A 14,533-nucleotide genomic window follows, 5' to 3' on the forward strand; every position below is an offset into this window, starting at 1 on the left:
CGCATCTAGTTACACGAGATTCTGAGTTATGAAAAAGACCATTGCAAGCTGACAGCGACCAGCTTTTGTGGTGGAAAATTGGCAGTAATACCCCCACTTTGCGCACTTGTACCTGAGTGTACCTGGGACATCAGTGCGGTCGGAGTGTGTCTTCTCAACGGCTGGACATATAGTGAATAAAAAACGCTCTGTTCTGGACACCGAAAATGTTGATCAACTTGTTTTCCTGTCCAATAAATTTGTAATGGCCCTAGCCTTTTTGCGCATTTATGCCTGCCTAGTGCCGCCTAAACTAAGTGTCTGTTACGTTCAATAAAAAAAACACACATGGCCAGCTCAAGTCCATTTTAAAAGTTTCATTTTTTGAATAGTTGTTTGAAATGGATGGAATCATTATTTAAAATAATCTTGGAGATTTTTGAATTGCCTAAATCATAAATGCAGCCGGGTTGAAGCCTGCAGTGATGTTTTTCTTTTGTTATGGCAGCAGTCCCCTCTGCATACAGTATATATTTTTTCGAGAATGTTGCACTCCTGTTGCTGTTTGTTATTCTGCACGAAATTTCATGCCAGTAAATAAGAAATATTGCTGACTTGTGCGTTTCCAGCGCTCTCTTTACGTTCGTCCGTTATTTGACGTTGAAAAAGGAAACGTCTTTTTTTTAGACATGGAAAATCGATTTTACAATCGATTTAATGAACACTTGTGTCTTAAAAATCGAAAATGATTTTTCACAAAAGTGACAGCCCTAATATATATATATATTATATAACCATTAGCCAATACTTCTTTTTTATTATTATTTAAAGACTCAAAACAGTAAAATATTATAATGTGGTGTAAGGATTTAATTTTCTTGATGGTAAAAATTTGATGATCCAACTCTGCGATCTAATGAATTGCTTGTGTTGTCAAATAATTAATATGCTAAAATGTGTGTACCATATTTAAAATAAATTACATAAATAGCAATATTATTTTACAGACCAATTTTCACTATTAACTAGTTGCTTATTAGCATGCATATTACTAGCATATTGGCTGTTTATTGTTACATAAAAAGCACATATTAATGACTTATTCTGCATGACTACATTTTAAATCCCTACCCAATACCTAAAGTTACAACTACCTTACTATATATTAATAAACAGCAAAATAGGAGTTTGAGGAAAAATTTATAGCAATACAGTGCAAATAAAAGTAAAAAAAAAAAACCTGTCTAAAGTACTTCATCTTTCATATTTTTCTTTCCTAAGATAGTTATTTAAAAATCCACTTTAAAACTTGTATTAATTAATTTAAATCAAACTGTTTGATTCAAAAACCAATCGATTCACAGTTAGTTTACAGATTCACACTACTATATTATAAATACATAGGAAAAACAACATATAAGACAACTAATACATCCACCTGTGACCGCAGCTGAATATACATTTCATATTAATGCAAAAAGCTGGACTATTTTTGGTAACTAACCCACGTTAAACATAAGCGAAGTATCATGACACATCAAAACTAATTCGCTCCCATTATGTTCAACAAAGATGTCTACACTGAAAGTGCTTGTCTGTGACCGTTCATAGAGTAAATCTCTGAAATCCTAGCAAGCAGTATGCTTACTATCCTAGTAAGAAGACTGAAACCTGGATAAATGTCAGAATTATCCATTTGTCACATAATCAGGCCAGTGTTTTTACCTAGGAGGGGATGCGGGGGGAGTGCAGAAGGCATGTGCATTCGGGAAGTGCTGTTTCTTCAGGGCTTGCATCAACATGGGCCGGAACTCAGGGTGAACACACCACAGAGAGCCTTTCCCATTGGTCTAGAAGGGACAGAGAGGGGAGGAGTCAGAACCGCAAGAAGCAAGCATGAAATCAGCATGCTGGGGTAAGGAGAAAGCTCAGGTTAAATTGACAACAGGACCATCTGTCTCTCTATATGTACACTGTGCATTAATAAGGACATCATACATTAGCTGCAAATGATTATTTTAAACCATTATGAAGCTATAATGACCACATGGGAAGCATGTGTAACGGTGGCTCCTATAGTGTTGGGAGTATTTGTGTGTGTGAATAAAGGACTCATCACCCTTTGTCTGAGGTGTGGTCCTGCAGGGGGAATATGACCTTGACTCGCTTCACTAGCAGTGCTCATAAACAGGAAAGAGAAAACATTGCCATGGTAACAGACACCAGGGCTGAGACATATGAAACCCACAGATTCACACAATGTCACACATTAATGAAACATACTGTCCGCACCATTCCATAAATCATTTTGCCATCTACGGTCCACGTATAAGAAATGAAAACATCTGCCTCAGTTCATTTAACTGGCTGTGTGCTCTGCTTTGAACACATCGGTTTTTAAAAAAGCCCTAAACCATTATCCCTCTTGACAGCCCTGTTAGTACACTGCAATCAGCCGTGCACTTCTTTATACACTGACCCAGTTAGTTAAACGTCTGAGCGAGTGCTCTGAAGCAATATTGTTTGAATTGCTCTTCAGAAAAAGATGGTATTCTAATTTATTACAAGGCTCACTGGAATACTTGATTCTGATTGGTCAGTTGCAGCGTTCTGAGGTCAAAGAGTTTTTTCTGTAATGGCCACCAAACTGCATTTGAGCGTTGTCTCACTGTGGTAGTTTCATGTCTCTTGTAGCACTATGCAGTCACACATAAAAAAATAATTTTAATATAATATAACTCTATTTATTTAATTATTTTTGAGATAAATTATAGTAAGTCCTTTATGCAAAACCTTCTGGCTGATACTGGCTTGCTGAAAATTATTTTATGCCATTTATTGATTATGGCCAATTACCAATAAATTGCTAATATTAAAATACTCTTAAAATATATTTTGTCTTATATATTAAAAACTAAAATTAATCAATTCAAATGCTACTAGTAAAGGCATTAGAGCATTGTAAAAATTAATACATTATAAAATATATATACTTTTGGTAAAGGTTACATTCAAATAGTTTTAGCTATTTTAGTACATCAAATTAAACTCATTCTATTTCAGTTAGTTGCCAAGAGAACCTTTCTACCTTTTAGGTTTTTCTTCTAATATTTATTTTATTTTAATATTATTTTGATTTTTAATACTTTTACATTTAGTTAACAATTAGAACTCTGGTCCACAATTAAATATGCAATAATGACTGGAGAAAAAAAAAAGACAATACAAATTGTAATACTGACAACCATTATGGTTCTGTATTACAATTCAAATTATGTACATATCCCTACTTGATACATATAGTGCATCCATTCCTTGTCTGCATTTATTACATGTATTATTTGTTAATGACTGGCTGAATGTCATGGACATGAGAATGTCCATTTTTATTACATTCTTACCTTTCCTATGCTTCGCTCTACTTTGCGGAAGCACTTGTTTAGGGACAGGTTGTGGCGCACTGAGTTCTTCCAGCCAGTAGGGGCACTAGAGAAATATGGAAAATGTTTGAGGATCCAGCCATATATGTCCTTCACTGGGAGAGATTTGCTGGGTGACTGCTCGATAGCCATGTATATCAGTAAGGAGAAAGAGAAGGGAGGCTTTGAATTGTAAGGATCTCTCTCGCTTCCCGGAGAGACAGAGGAGGTGGACGAGGTGGTGTTGCTGTGAGGCGACCCACCGCCTCCCTCGATGTCAAACAGCGGGCTGTTGGTGGGTTGCGGCTCGCCTCCGAGCGTGAAGTTCTGCAGCAAGTTCTCATGAAGCCAGTTCAAGTTGGTTAGTTCATCATCTTCAGACTCACCCGCAACCACACTCAATGCTCCAGCCCGACCAATCTGATCCAGACTGGTAGCCATGGGACTGGAAGCACTCTCTGCTTCAGGAAGAGTCCCAGCTCCACACACACCCTGTGCTCCAGGAGATTCGGCTTTCTTATCTGGAGACATCCCGATTATCGGACCCATCAAACCTGGAGGGTCTGTGGAAGTGAAGGGTATTGAAGAGAACAGAAAGTGTGCACTGGTTACTACAACTGTCAAATCACAAATAAATGTGGGTATATTTACTTACAGAAGCTGAAACTTTTCAGTTTTCATTTATGCAACAATGAAACATTTGTAAATTCAGTTAAGGTAATGAATCATTTCAGGTGATAAATTAAACCAGTCATAGTAATGCATGTACATGTCTTAGTTTTTCCGATTTCTTTTATCCCTAAAACATTGTAATCTCAGTGCCTGCACCATTTCTCTTGAGAGAATTAAGAGGCCCTTTAAAACGGAGTTAAGGGCCTCCTAGATGTCTACTGAAGTGTCAGAGAACCATGAGCCTCATCTTTAAGATGATACCACACCAGAACAACCAAAGTGTGTACTCTAGGGGTCTTAGACAATCACTGAAGATGTGCAAGTCTGTTAACAGCTCCATGTAATAAGACAGACAAAGATGAAGAGGATAAGTGATGGTGGCTCCGTACAGCTTGAAGAAACTCACAGAGATCAATCAGAAATCTACCTGCCACAGACTAAGTAACCGGCTTTAATGAACAGCCATGGAAAGCAAACAGAATATTTATAAATAAATCCTCAGCTCAAGTAAAAGAGGGCTGAGTGCCTAGGAGAGTGAAGCTTTCTCTGCCTACTATTATATCCACTGCCATGGAAACCATACAGCCCATCAATAAATAAATAATCACATAAAGTGCTGCTCTGAATCATTCTCTCTCCCACTCTGGTGAATAGAGTGAAGGGCACAGGGAGGGGGTTCCACTTCCTCTTTGTGGCCATTCAAAACACCCCAGACACAAATAAACACCTTCCTCTTCACATGAGTACTGTAACAAAAGGTGTCAACAAAAAACAGCTTTTCCAAAAAGTTGAAGTGATAGTTCACTCCAAAACAACGATTGTCATCATTTACCAATGCCTGTGTCGTTCCAAACCCTTATGACTTTCTGTATCTGTGAAATGCAAAAGGAGATGCGTTGAAGAATATTCATGCTGTCCTTTTCCATACAATGATAACAGATTGGAAACCAAAGGCCATCCAATTGCAAAAAAAAAAAAGCTGCATGAAAAGTAGTCATTATGAATGCTGAGCCATATTTCATAATATAGCCATATGATTGCCTTGTGTAAGGAACACGTTCACCATTCACTTTTACAGTGTTGTTTAAAAGTACGAAAGCCATTTTTGTTTGACGATGATTAAATGATAATTTAGCTGAAATTAGGGCTGCATGATATCTTTTGAAGGGAAGTTGTGGCCTAGTGGTTAGAGAGTATGACTCCTAACCATAAGGTTGTGGGTTCGAGTCTCGGGCCGGCAATACCACGACTTAGGTGCCAAACCCCCAACTGCCCCCCGGGCGCCGCAGTTTGGCTGCCCACTGCTCCGGGTGTGTGTTCACAGTTTGTGTGTGTCCACTTTGGATGGGTTAAATGCGGAGCACGAATTATGAGTGTGGGTCACCATACTTGACTGTATGTTATGTCACTTTTTTTTTTTTTTTATCATTTTCCTGATATGGCTTACTGCGTAAAAAATAGATGAATAAATATTAAAATATTAAAATATATCCACTGTGATTTCAGAGATACTGTGTCTCAGTGTGCACAAGAACACAGTACCGCCCTTTACTCTGAAACCAACTTTTTGAAATTGAGATTTATGCATCATCTGAAAGCTGAATAAATAAGCGTTCCATTGATGTACGTATAGGACAATATTTGGCCGAGATACCAATATTTGAAAATATTGAGAAAATCGCCTTTGAAGTTGTTCAAATGATGTTCTTAGGAATGCGTATTACTAATCAAAAATGAAGTTTTAATATATATACAAAGGAGTGCTGCAACGACGCGTCGACGTCATCGATTACGTCGACGTGCGTGAAATGCGTCGACGCGTCACACTGTTTACATCTCGCTTAATGGCATACTGGGAATGGAGAAAGTTGCATTATATCACAAAAACAGAGACCACTGTTATCAAAAGTATGGGAATAGTTTAAACAGAGGCCAAATAAAATGGCCCTTTGTTCCCTTTGTAAAACCGATATGGTGTACCACAGCAGCACAACTGCGATGCACGAGCACCTCAGAGGAAAACATCCTGGTGCTCTCCGATGTTACGGTCTAACTGGTTACCGTGTGATCTGGCGACCAACTTCCTGGTTCAGGTCTCTGCTGCAGATGTGATGTAACAAACTGATGTGATATTATTAAGTGTCTAATAAATGCAGACTTGCTCATTGCATGATTCTGATATTCTTGTAAAGATTAAAAGTTATTGGTATGATCACCCGTAGTGGCTGAAGTAAGGATAAAATAAATCACCCGTAGTGGCTGAAGTAAGGATAAAATAAAAAATAAAGTAAGTCTGTGTTGGCGTGGGTTTTCGAACACACGTTAGGGGCCGTTCACATATCGCACCTAAAAACGCTTACTCCTGGGGTGTTTGCCGTTGCTAGGCAACCATGACGTGCTCTATGAAGACTCAGAAATTTCAGGATAAAGGATAAATGGATTTGCAGCACTAAAAATCGCTTGCATTAGCTCTGCTACTAAATTTATTTCAAAATGGCAATCCATATACAGCTATGATCAGCAGTTCCTTCATCTTAGCTGAGCTTTCAACGTTGTTACGGGAAACGATGAAGCTGATTGGTTAGTTCTTGTCACATGGCCCGTGGTCCGCTTGCGGCATTCTGAAAAGTTGAGATGTTTTTAACTCTAACTCGATGCGGTGCGTTTTTCTTTGCCTCTTTATTTTTGTATACTGTAAAAACTTCAACCACATTGGTTGAAAATGAATAAAGGTTGAAATATTATATTAGAAGTTGTACTTATATTTTTTTGTAAAGTTATCCAAATAATTCATTAGCTAATCAAAATAAGAACATTAGATTAATCATTTATTGTATTAAAAATAATCGTTAGATTAGTCGACAGAAAAAATAATTGTTAGTTGCAGCTCTTATACAGTAGGACATTTACTAAATATCTTCATGTAACATGATCTTTACTTAATATCCTAATGATTTTTGGCATGAAAGAAAAATTGATAATTTTGACCCATACACTGTATTTTTGGCTATTGCTACAAATATACCGCAGTGACTTAAGACTGGTTTTGTGGTCGAGGGCCACATTTATGTATTTGCTGGTAATCCACAAAAATGAAAGCTCAATGGTTTAAGGATTAAAAAAAGAAGAAATTAACAAATATTATTATTGCAATTTTACAGTTGTAATTAAAGTTAATCAAATATACTTTATTTTTTATTTACAATACAACATCATTACAGCAATACATTTATTCTTTTGTTTAATATTAACTTTAACATTTTTGTATTTATGTTTTGAACTATAGAAAGATGGAAAAACAAATAAACAAATCACAATGCGATTTTTTCCCAATATTCTGCAGCCCTGTAATCAAACCATCGGTCACCCTTGTCCACATTATTATGCTCCTGTAGTGCATCCACATGCCACTTTGTTTTCTTATAGTATCCTCTTTGGATTTCTTTCATCTTTCATAGGACATTTAGTGCTATCTGCTTCCCAACCTGCTCCAGGCGGAGACCTGATCCCTGATCAGCCTTAAAATCTTCCAAGTGTGTGGCCAGTTAGCAAGACAAATCTAAATCTTGTCCAACAGGCTCCTCAGCACATCACCTCGCCATCCGTCCACACAGACAGACAATTTACCACTCTTAGTCTTAACTACTTCAAATAAAAATACGCCTAAACTAACAGACTAGGAGTAAACTTTGGTCAATGGGATGGGCAGCTTTGAAATACAACTAAGTACCCTTTTAATTCCCTAGGCCCTCTGGGAAACCTTTGGCATTTATTTAATGTCACTGATTGACATTAAAGATCTTCTCTTCCACACTGTGATGGAGAAGTCCGGCATACGTCACCAGAAAGAAATCTGCCATTTCAGATTGAGTCATGGTATTTTAATTAAAAATTGCAAGGTAAAAAAAATTTACTATGCACAGATGAATTGTTTAGAATTGTGAAATTGTTCATTTCACGCTGACAACAATAAATAAGCTACAGTCGTGGCCAAAAGTTTTGAGAATTACATAAATATTGGAAAATGGAAAAGTTGCTGCTTAAGTTTTTATAATAGCAATTTGCATATACTCCAGTATGTTATGAAGAGTGATTAGATGAATTGCATAGTCCTTCTTTGCCATGAAAATTAACTTAATCCCAAAAAATCCTTTCCACTGCATTTCATAGCTGTCATTAAAGGACCTGCTGAGATCATTTCAGTAATCATCTTGTTAACTCAGGTGAGAATGTTGACGAGCACAAGGCTGGAGATCATTATGTCAGGCTGATTGGGTTAGAATGGCAGACTTGACATGTTAAAAGGAGGGTGATGCTTGAAATCATTGTTCTTCCATTGTTAACCATGGTGACCTGCAAAGAAACGCGTGCAGCCATCATTGCGTTGCATAAAAAGTGACAACTAAGTGGCTCGGGGACCAGAATGTTGAAATTTTGGATCCATGGCCTGAAAACTCCACAGATCTTAATCCCATTGAGAACTTGTGGTCAATCCTCAAGGGGCAGGTGGACAAACAAAAACCCACTAATTCTGACAAACTCCAAGAAGTTATTATGAAAGAATGGGTTGCTATCAGTCAGGATTTGGCCCAGAAGTTGATTGAGAGCATGCCCAGTCGAATTGCAGAGGTCCTGAAAAAGAAGGGCCAACACTGCAAATACTGACTCTTTGCATAATGTAATTGCATGTAATTGTCGATAAAAGCCTTTGAAACGTATGAAGTGCTTGTAATTATATTTCAGTACATCACAGAACCAACTGAAACAAAGATCTAAAAGCAGTTTAGCAGCAAACGTTTTAAAAACTAATATTTATGTAATTCTCAAAACTTTTGGCCACGACTGTATGAGCTAACTTGAAGGAAATAATAATTATTAGTGATTAGGGCTGTGCCGATCACGATCGGCCGATCGTTATGCGCATCTCGTCAGTAAAGCTGGTTCTCTAATCAGCGGTAAATTCCATCAGGTGTGTGATTTCACATAGAGCAGCTGTTACTACACAGAGCCGTTGTTAACTGAGAAGCTGCGCAAATACACATTCATTTTCAGCATTTATTTGCGCATTTTCTCAGTTAACAACAGCTCTGTGTAGTAACAGTAGCACTATAGCCCTATACATCTAATTTGAGGTCATCGGGACATTCTAAAGCTTTTTAAGGGGAAAAACGCTTAATGTGGTTTAATGTACCAATACAGTGATATTAACAGACCAAACTCACTAAACATCATATTAATAAAATTTATTATCTACAAAAAATCAGATGATCCCTGAATGAATGCAAGTCGTTTAATAACACGTTAAGCCTTTTCCTCTCATAGAAAACCATCATAAGGCTTAACGTGTTATTAAACGACTTGCATTCATTAAGGGATCATCTGTTTTTTTGTTTTGTTTTTTATACATTGTATACTACTTTATTAGTATAATGTTTAGTGAGTTTGGTTTTTAAAAATCACTGTCTTAGTACATTAAGCCACATTAAGCGTTTTCTTATAATGGTTTTCTATGGGAGGAAAAGGCTTAACGTGTTATTAAACGAGTTGCATTCATATTCAGGGCTCATCTGATTTTTTTATAGATAGTATACTTTATTAGTATGATTTTTAGTGAGTTTGGTCTGTTAATATCACTGTCTTAGTACATTAAGCCATGTTAAGCGTTTTCGAGTGTCCCCTGTCATCCAGCGCAGCTGCCCCCTCAAGCATCAGGTCGCGGAGCAACATCAAAAAGAACAGCTGAGACCGGCCGACAGTTAGGAGTAGCTGAAGCCTTTGCGAAATCTGTAAAATACAGCCGTGAAAGTAACAGGCATACCTGCTGAAGTCACGGACAACCTCCGCGTCAGTGCCCATACCTAAGAGAGCGTGAGCAGATAACGAGCTCACACACGCTATCTGCTTGAGGAGTGCATCGACTCCAGCGCGAATCCACTGTCCTGGTGGGCCAGTGGTGACGCGATAATCAGTCTAGATTTCCGCTGCTGTCCAAAGTTGCGCGCACATACATGTAGTACATTTTAGAACTTGATTTCTTAAAAATAAAAAAAAAATATTGGAAAACGCATGTTCTTGTTGCTGTTTGGCATTTAACAATAAAAAACAAATGTTTTAAAACGTCTCTGTCAGTTAAAACAAGCAACAATATATGCTACATAACTCAACGATGGAGCTTTGTATGCAGCAAAATCAGGATAAATTAGGTATGTAAAAAAAAAACACAATGCGGTAATACCACATATCGCGCTATTGAGCCACCCATAATAACCGCAGGGGAAATTTCTTAACCGCGACAGCCCTACCCATAACGACACGTGACATCAGGGTGTGACGTGTAATGTACGAGTCAAAAACGTTAGGCACGTTATACTTTAACTGAAGCTGGCGAACGATCTCGGCGTCAGCGCAGAAAGTGAGGAACAAACTGATCTCTGCTTTATTACAGTTTGCACATATTTTTCGTCGCGAACGTTGATCTTCCTTCAAAACAGCCGGTAAAAGAGTCGCGCGTCATCACTTCGACACGGCATTAGATCTGGCTTTTGTTCACACAGCGCTCGTCCCGGGTTGAACCCGGCAATGTTACTAGGTCTCGACCAGGGTTCAATGCCGGAATCAGTCCCAGGACGTGGTTGCTTTCACACATAAGGCGACCAGGCAATGTTCCGGCAATATGCCGGGTCTGACGTGCAGTGTGAAAGGGGCTTTTTTTGTGAAATCACGCACCCGAGGGAATTTACCGCTGATTAGAGAACCGGCTTTACTGACGAGATGCGCATTAACGATCGGCCAATCGTGATCAGAGCACCCCTATTAGTGATTCTTAAGTGGAATGTAACTCCCATAATAAAAAAAAATCCCATAAACATGCATTGAAATACGCACTCAAGCCATTTCAGAGATTTGGAGGTGGGCTCTATCAACTTGGGCTGAAAGCAAACAAGACTTTAAAAGTCACTATGAACACCCTAGCAACTGACTAAAAAACACTGAGGAAACCTTATCAAATGCACAGCAACGTCCTATAAAATTCACTAAAGCAGAGAAGCACCTTTTGCATGCACCATATTTTCCTCAAAAACTATTATAAAGAACAACCACCATTCACAAACTAATTTCCATCAAAATTTGAAGAAGGATTTAAATTAGTATTGAACTGCTGATGTTTGCAGAACAGAGCACCGGGAATGTGCATCTGTAATAAAACAGATGGAGATTGAGATCACGGGATCTTCTGCGTGTTTAAGTATGCTTAAACAGCCGTTTGAATTGGAGGTTTCTCCTGAAAACCAAGCGGTTTTCCATTCTGATTCCTGTAGTGGTTGGTATTGGTCTGTCAAGTATCATGACTCAAAAGCTCCCAGTGCATCTCCATTGATTTGTGAAAGATGATCTAAAAGCCCAGCAGGAAGGTCACCTAGCCTTATTAGAAAACAGCAAGAGATTAACTGCTGTTTTACTTTTAACCCAAAACCAGGTTTTCTCTTTGATGTCAAGGAGAAATATGACAGAGACTAATGAATTTACTTCCAGTCACAATAAGCTCTAAGAAACTATAAAACAAATCATACAGTACAAAGAGCCTGTTGTTGTCAGTTAGTTTGGGGCTAGTTTTCTCCACATTTCCGAAGCACGTTCCAAAGCTAAAGCTTCTTAAACACATTCATATGCTGCAAGCTTGAAAGCTGCAATCCACAGTGGTAAAGACACCACATGAACAGTGCCTGAGTTTGTTTCATATCACCTTCCATTTTAAAATGTTAAACAGTTCAAAACTTAAATCAGAAAAATGTTTTCAATTTCCTGATCAATGTAAGCAAAGTAAATTTTAGAAATGCTTCCCATTTGTTAAATTCTTAACATTATGTAAAACTTGTTTACTTAATATTCCAAAAACTCTCACAATAATTTGTCTGCAAAGGCTCTAATTAATCTCTAATGCAGCGGTTTAGAAACAAGTCCATTTGGCATTCTTTTCTCTTTTTCATTCAGGCTTTCAACAATTTGGTGCTTTTATGACAAAATGTCATTGCTAAAATGGAACACAGTTTTAATTCTTGACTTGAATTTTCGGGCAATCTGTGAATGAACGCTATGCCAATTAAATGTATTTTTACACCCCTTCATCACTTTATGCAAGTTGTGTAATGTGGAATTTTATAACGTTTCAAAAAGAACTCACTAAGGCTGCATTTATTGTATATTATATGAAACTGATTTTTTGGTAACTGTGATTTACTGTCACTTTTGATCAGCTGAATGCATCCACACTGAATAAAAAGTATACAAAAACAATGTATGCTAGGTGATAATAACAAGAGCATATATTTTGTATTTGTCATTTATCATCCAAATTCTCAGTGTACGTACAGTAGATGCACATTACAACTGAATGTCTCTCTTGTATTAAAGGAGAATTCTGATTTGTTGTATCATTCACTTGCAATGAAGATACAGAAGCAACATAATCCCTATTAGTTTTTTTATTTTATTCAAGATGACAATAAAATTTGCGTTTTGGCCGCATGGATTGATGTCTTTATAAATCAAATAATATAATATAAATGTATAAAATCTTTTTTTTTTTTTTTTGCACAGTGTGTGAGTTTAAAGGGGTCATATGATGCAATTTAAATTTTTCCTTTCTCTTTGGAGTGTTACAAGCTCTAGGTGAATAAAGAAGATCTGTAAAGTAGCAAAGACTAAAGTCTCAAATCTAGAGAGATATTCTTTATCAAAGTTAAGACTCTGCCACGCCCCCCTAAAACAGCTCATTCAAACACGCCCCACATGTCTATGTTTCTATGTGGAAATAGTTGCGTTATGCCTCACAAATGTCATTGCAAAGAAAGAAGGTGTGGTTTCAGTAACCGCAGTTAGTGTTGAAGCAGTCGTGTCAGGGAGATGCTTTGTGTTTCTAGGCGAAGGCAAAAGTGCTGTATTTGGCCTTCCGAAAGTAGATGCATTTAGGAATCTTTAAGATTACTTACAACAGAACAGCAACGCATTTTATGGACGACCGTTTCGTGAACCCAGGAGAGGAGGTCATTCTGACTTTGCAACGACAATATTGCGCTTCAGAATCAGCTACTGGAAGTAGGTTTTGTTATTAGTTAAGTATTAGCTATTGAATGTTCAAATGCAGAGTTTTGCACATCGTGTGTGTGTGTGTGTGTGTGAGTGAGTGAGTGAGTGAGTGAGTGAGTGAGTGAGTGAGTGAGTGAGTGAGAGAGAGAGAGAGAGAGAGAGAGAGAGAGAGAGAGAGAGAGAGAGAGAGAGAGAGAGAGAGAGAGAGAGAGAGAGAGAGAGAGAGAGAGAGAGAGAGGGGTGTTACATTTCTGACAGTGCTTGCAATGTTCGACCAATCACAATGCACTGGGTCAGCTGGCCTATCAAAGCAGACTGCGCTTTTCAGAAGGAGGAACTTTGTAATAAACGACGTGTTGGAGAGAAGTGCGGCATGGAGAACCTACAATAAATGTACAGTATTTGAAAAATGTGTTTTTTGAACATTAAAGCATGTCAACATATTCTGTTACACCAAATAAACAAAACAATGATCTTTAAAAAAGCATCATATGACACCTTTAAATGTGTTGCTGCATTTCTCATTTCTTCTGCTTTTGTGGGACAGCAACTGCATACACCAAAGAGCCAGATCTCATCATTTCAGATAAAAAAAACCCACAAATGAACCCTAAGTGTCAAAAAAAGAGAGCTGTAACTTTTAGAAATGTATACCGTATTCATATAGTCCTGACTCCTGAAACAGACACCTACACATCAATATAAGATATCAGCAGGGTTAATGTTTCTTAGAGCTTTACATGCTAGTGGCATTCAGGCAGGGGCGTAGTTTATGGGGGGGATGGGGGGGAGGTAACCCCCCCAATCAGGGCCGTTTCTAGCGTTTTTGGCACCCTAGGCGAGATTTCTACCAACCACCCCCCACCCCCCCTCCTACCAAAGATTTGTACCATAAATTAAAATCTAAACATAGCTGCAAGGAAACCATTTAATAATTATTGCATAAATATTGCAAAATTTGTGCAAATACAAGTATGTACAATTCATCAGAATTAAATATTATTAATATTAAACAATACAAGAAAAACAGGCAAATAAAATGCAAAAAAAAACTAAATGACTATAACATGACAATGTTACGTTATCAGCTACATATTAGCTATACAATAATACACAGTAACCACTTTTCAGTAAAACAACCATGCACATCCATGTTCAAAGGAAGTAACTGGTAACCAAGGACTTAAAACAAATTGACCATGGCATATTTGAGCATGTTTACTATTTTCGATTGCTTTAAAAGTGGACACGTCTAGACTTAATAGCTGCAAAAGTGTCAATAATGTCATCATAGGACATCTGCTTGGAAACATCCCTGTTTATGGAGAATGATTGACAGCCTCGGAGGAGGGAAAACGTATACTTTAATTTAATGA

General features: G+C 37.7%; 2 protein-coding genes across 5 annotated transcripts in view; one reads left to right on the forward strand and one right to left on the reverse strand.

The window, feature by feature from the left end:
- The window catches only part of LOC132121496 (phosphatidylinositol-glycan biosynthesis class F protein-like), a 358,018-nt gene that overhangs the window by 197,754 nt on the left and 145,731 nt on the right, over positions 1 to 14,533 (forward strand). The gene's annotated exons all lie outside the window — the stretch shown is intronic.
- Positions 1 to 14,533, reverse strand: part of foxn2b (forkhead box N2b) — a 28,127-nt gene that overhangs the window by 8,438 nt on the left and 5,156 nt on the right. For all 4 annotated transcript variants that reach the window (XM_059530926.1, XM_059530927.1, XM_059530925.1 and 1 more), the window contains 2 exons: positions 3,381 to 3,961; positions 1,705 to 1,829 (listed from right to left, as the gene is read on the reverse strand). In XM_059530926.1, coding sequence (XP_059386909.1) covers positions 1,705 to 1,829; positions 3,381 to 3,947 — 692 coding nt within the window. In that variant the 5' untranslated portion in view covers positions 3,948 to 3,961. The remainder of the gene's footprint in view (positions 1 to 1,704; positions 1,830 to 3,380; positions 3,962 to 14,533) is intronic.

The sequence above is a fragment of the Carassius carassius genome, chromosome 39, assembly GCF_963082965.1.
Source record: "Carassius carassius chromosome 39, fCarCar2.1, whole genome shotgun sequence".
NCBI lineage: Eukaryota > Metazoa > Chordata > Actinopteri > Cypriniformes > Cyprinidae > Carassius > Carassius carassius.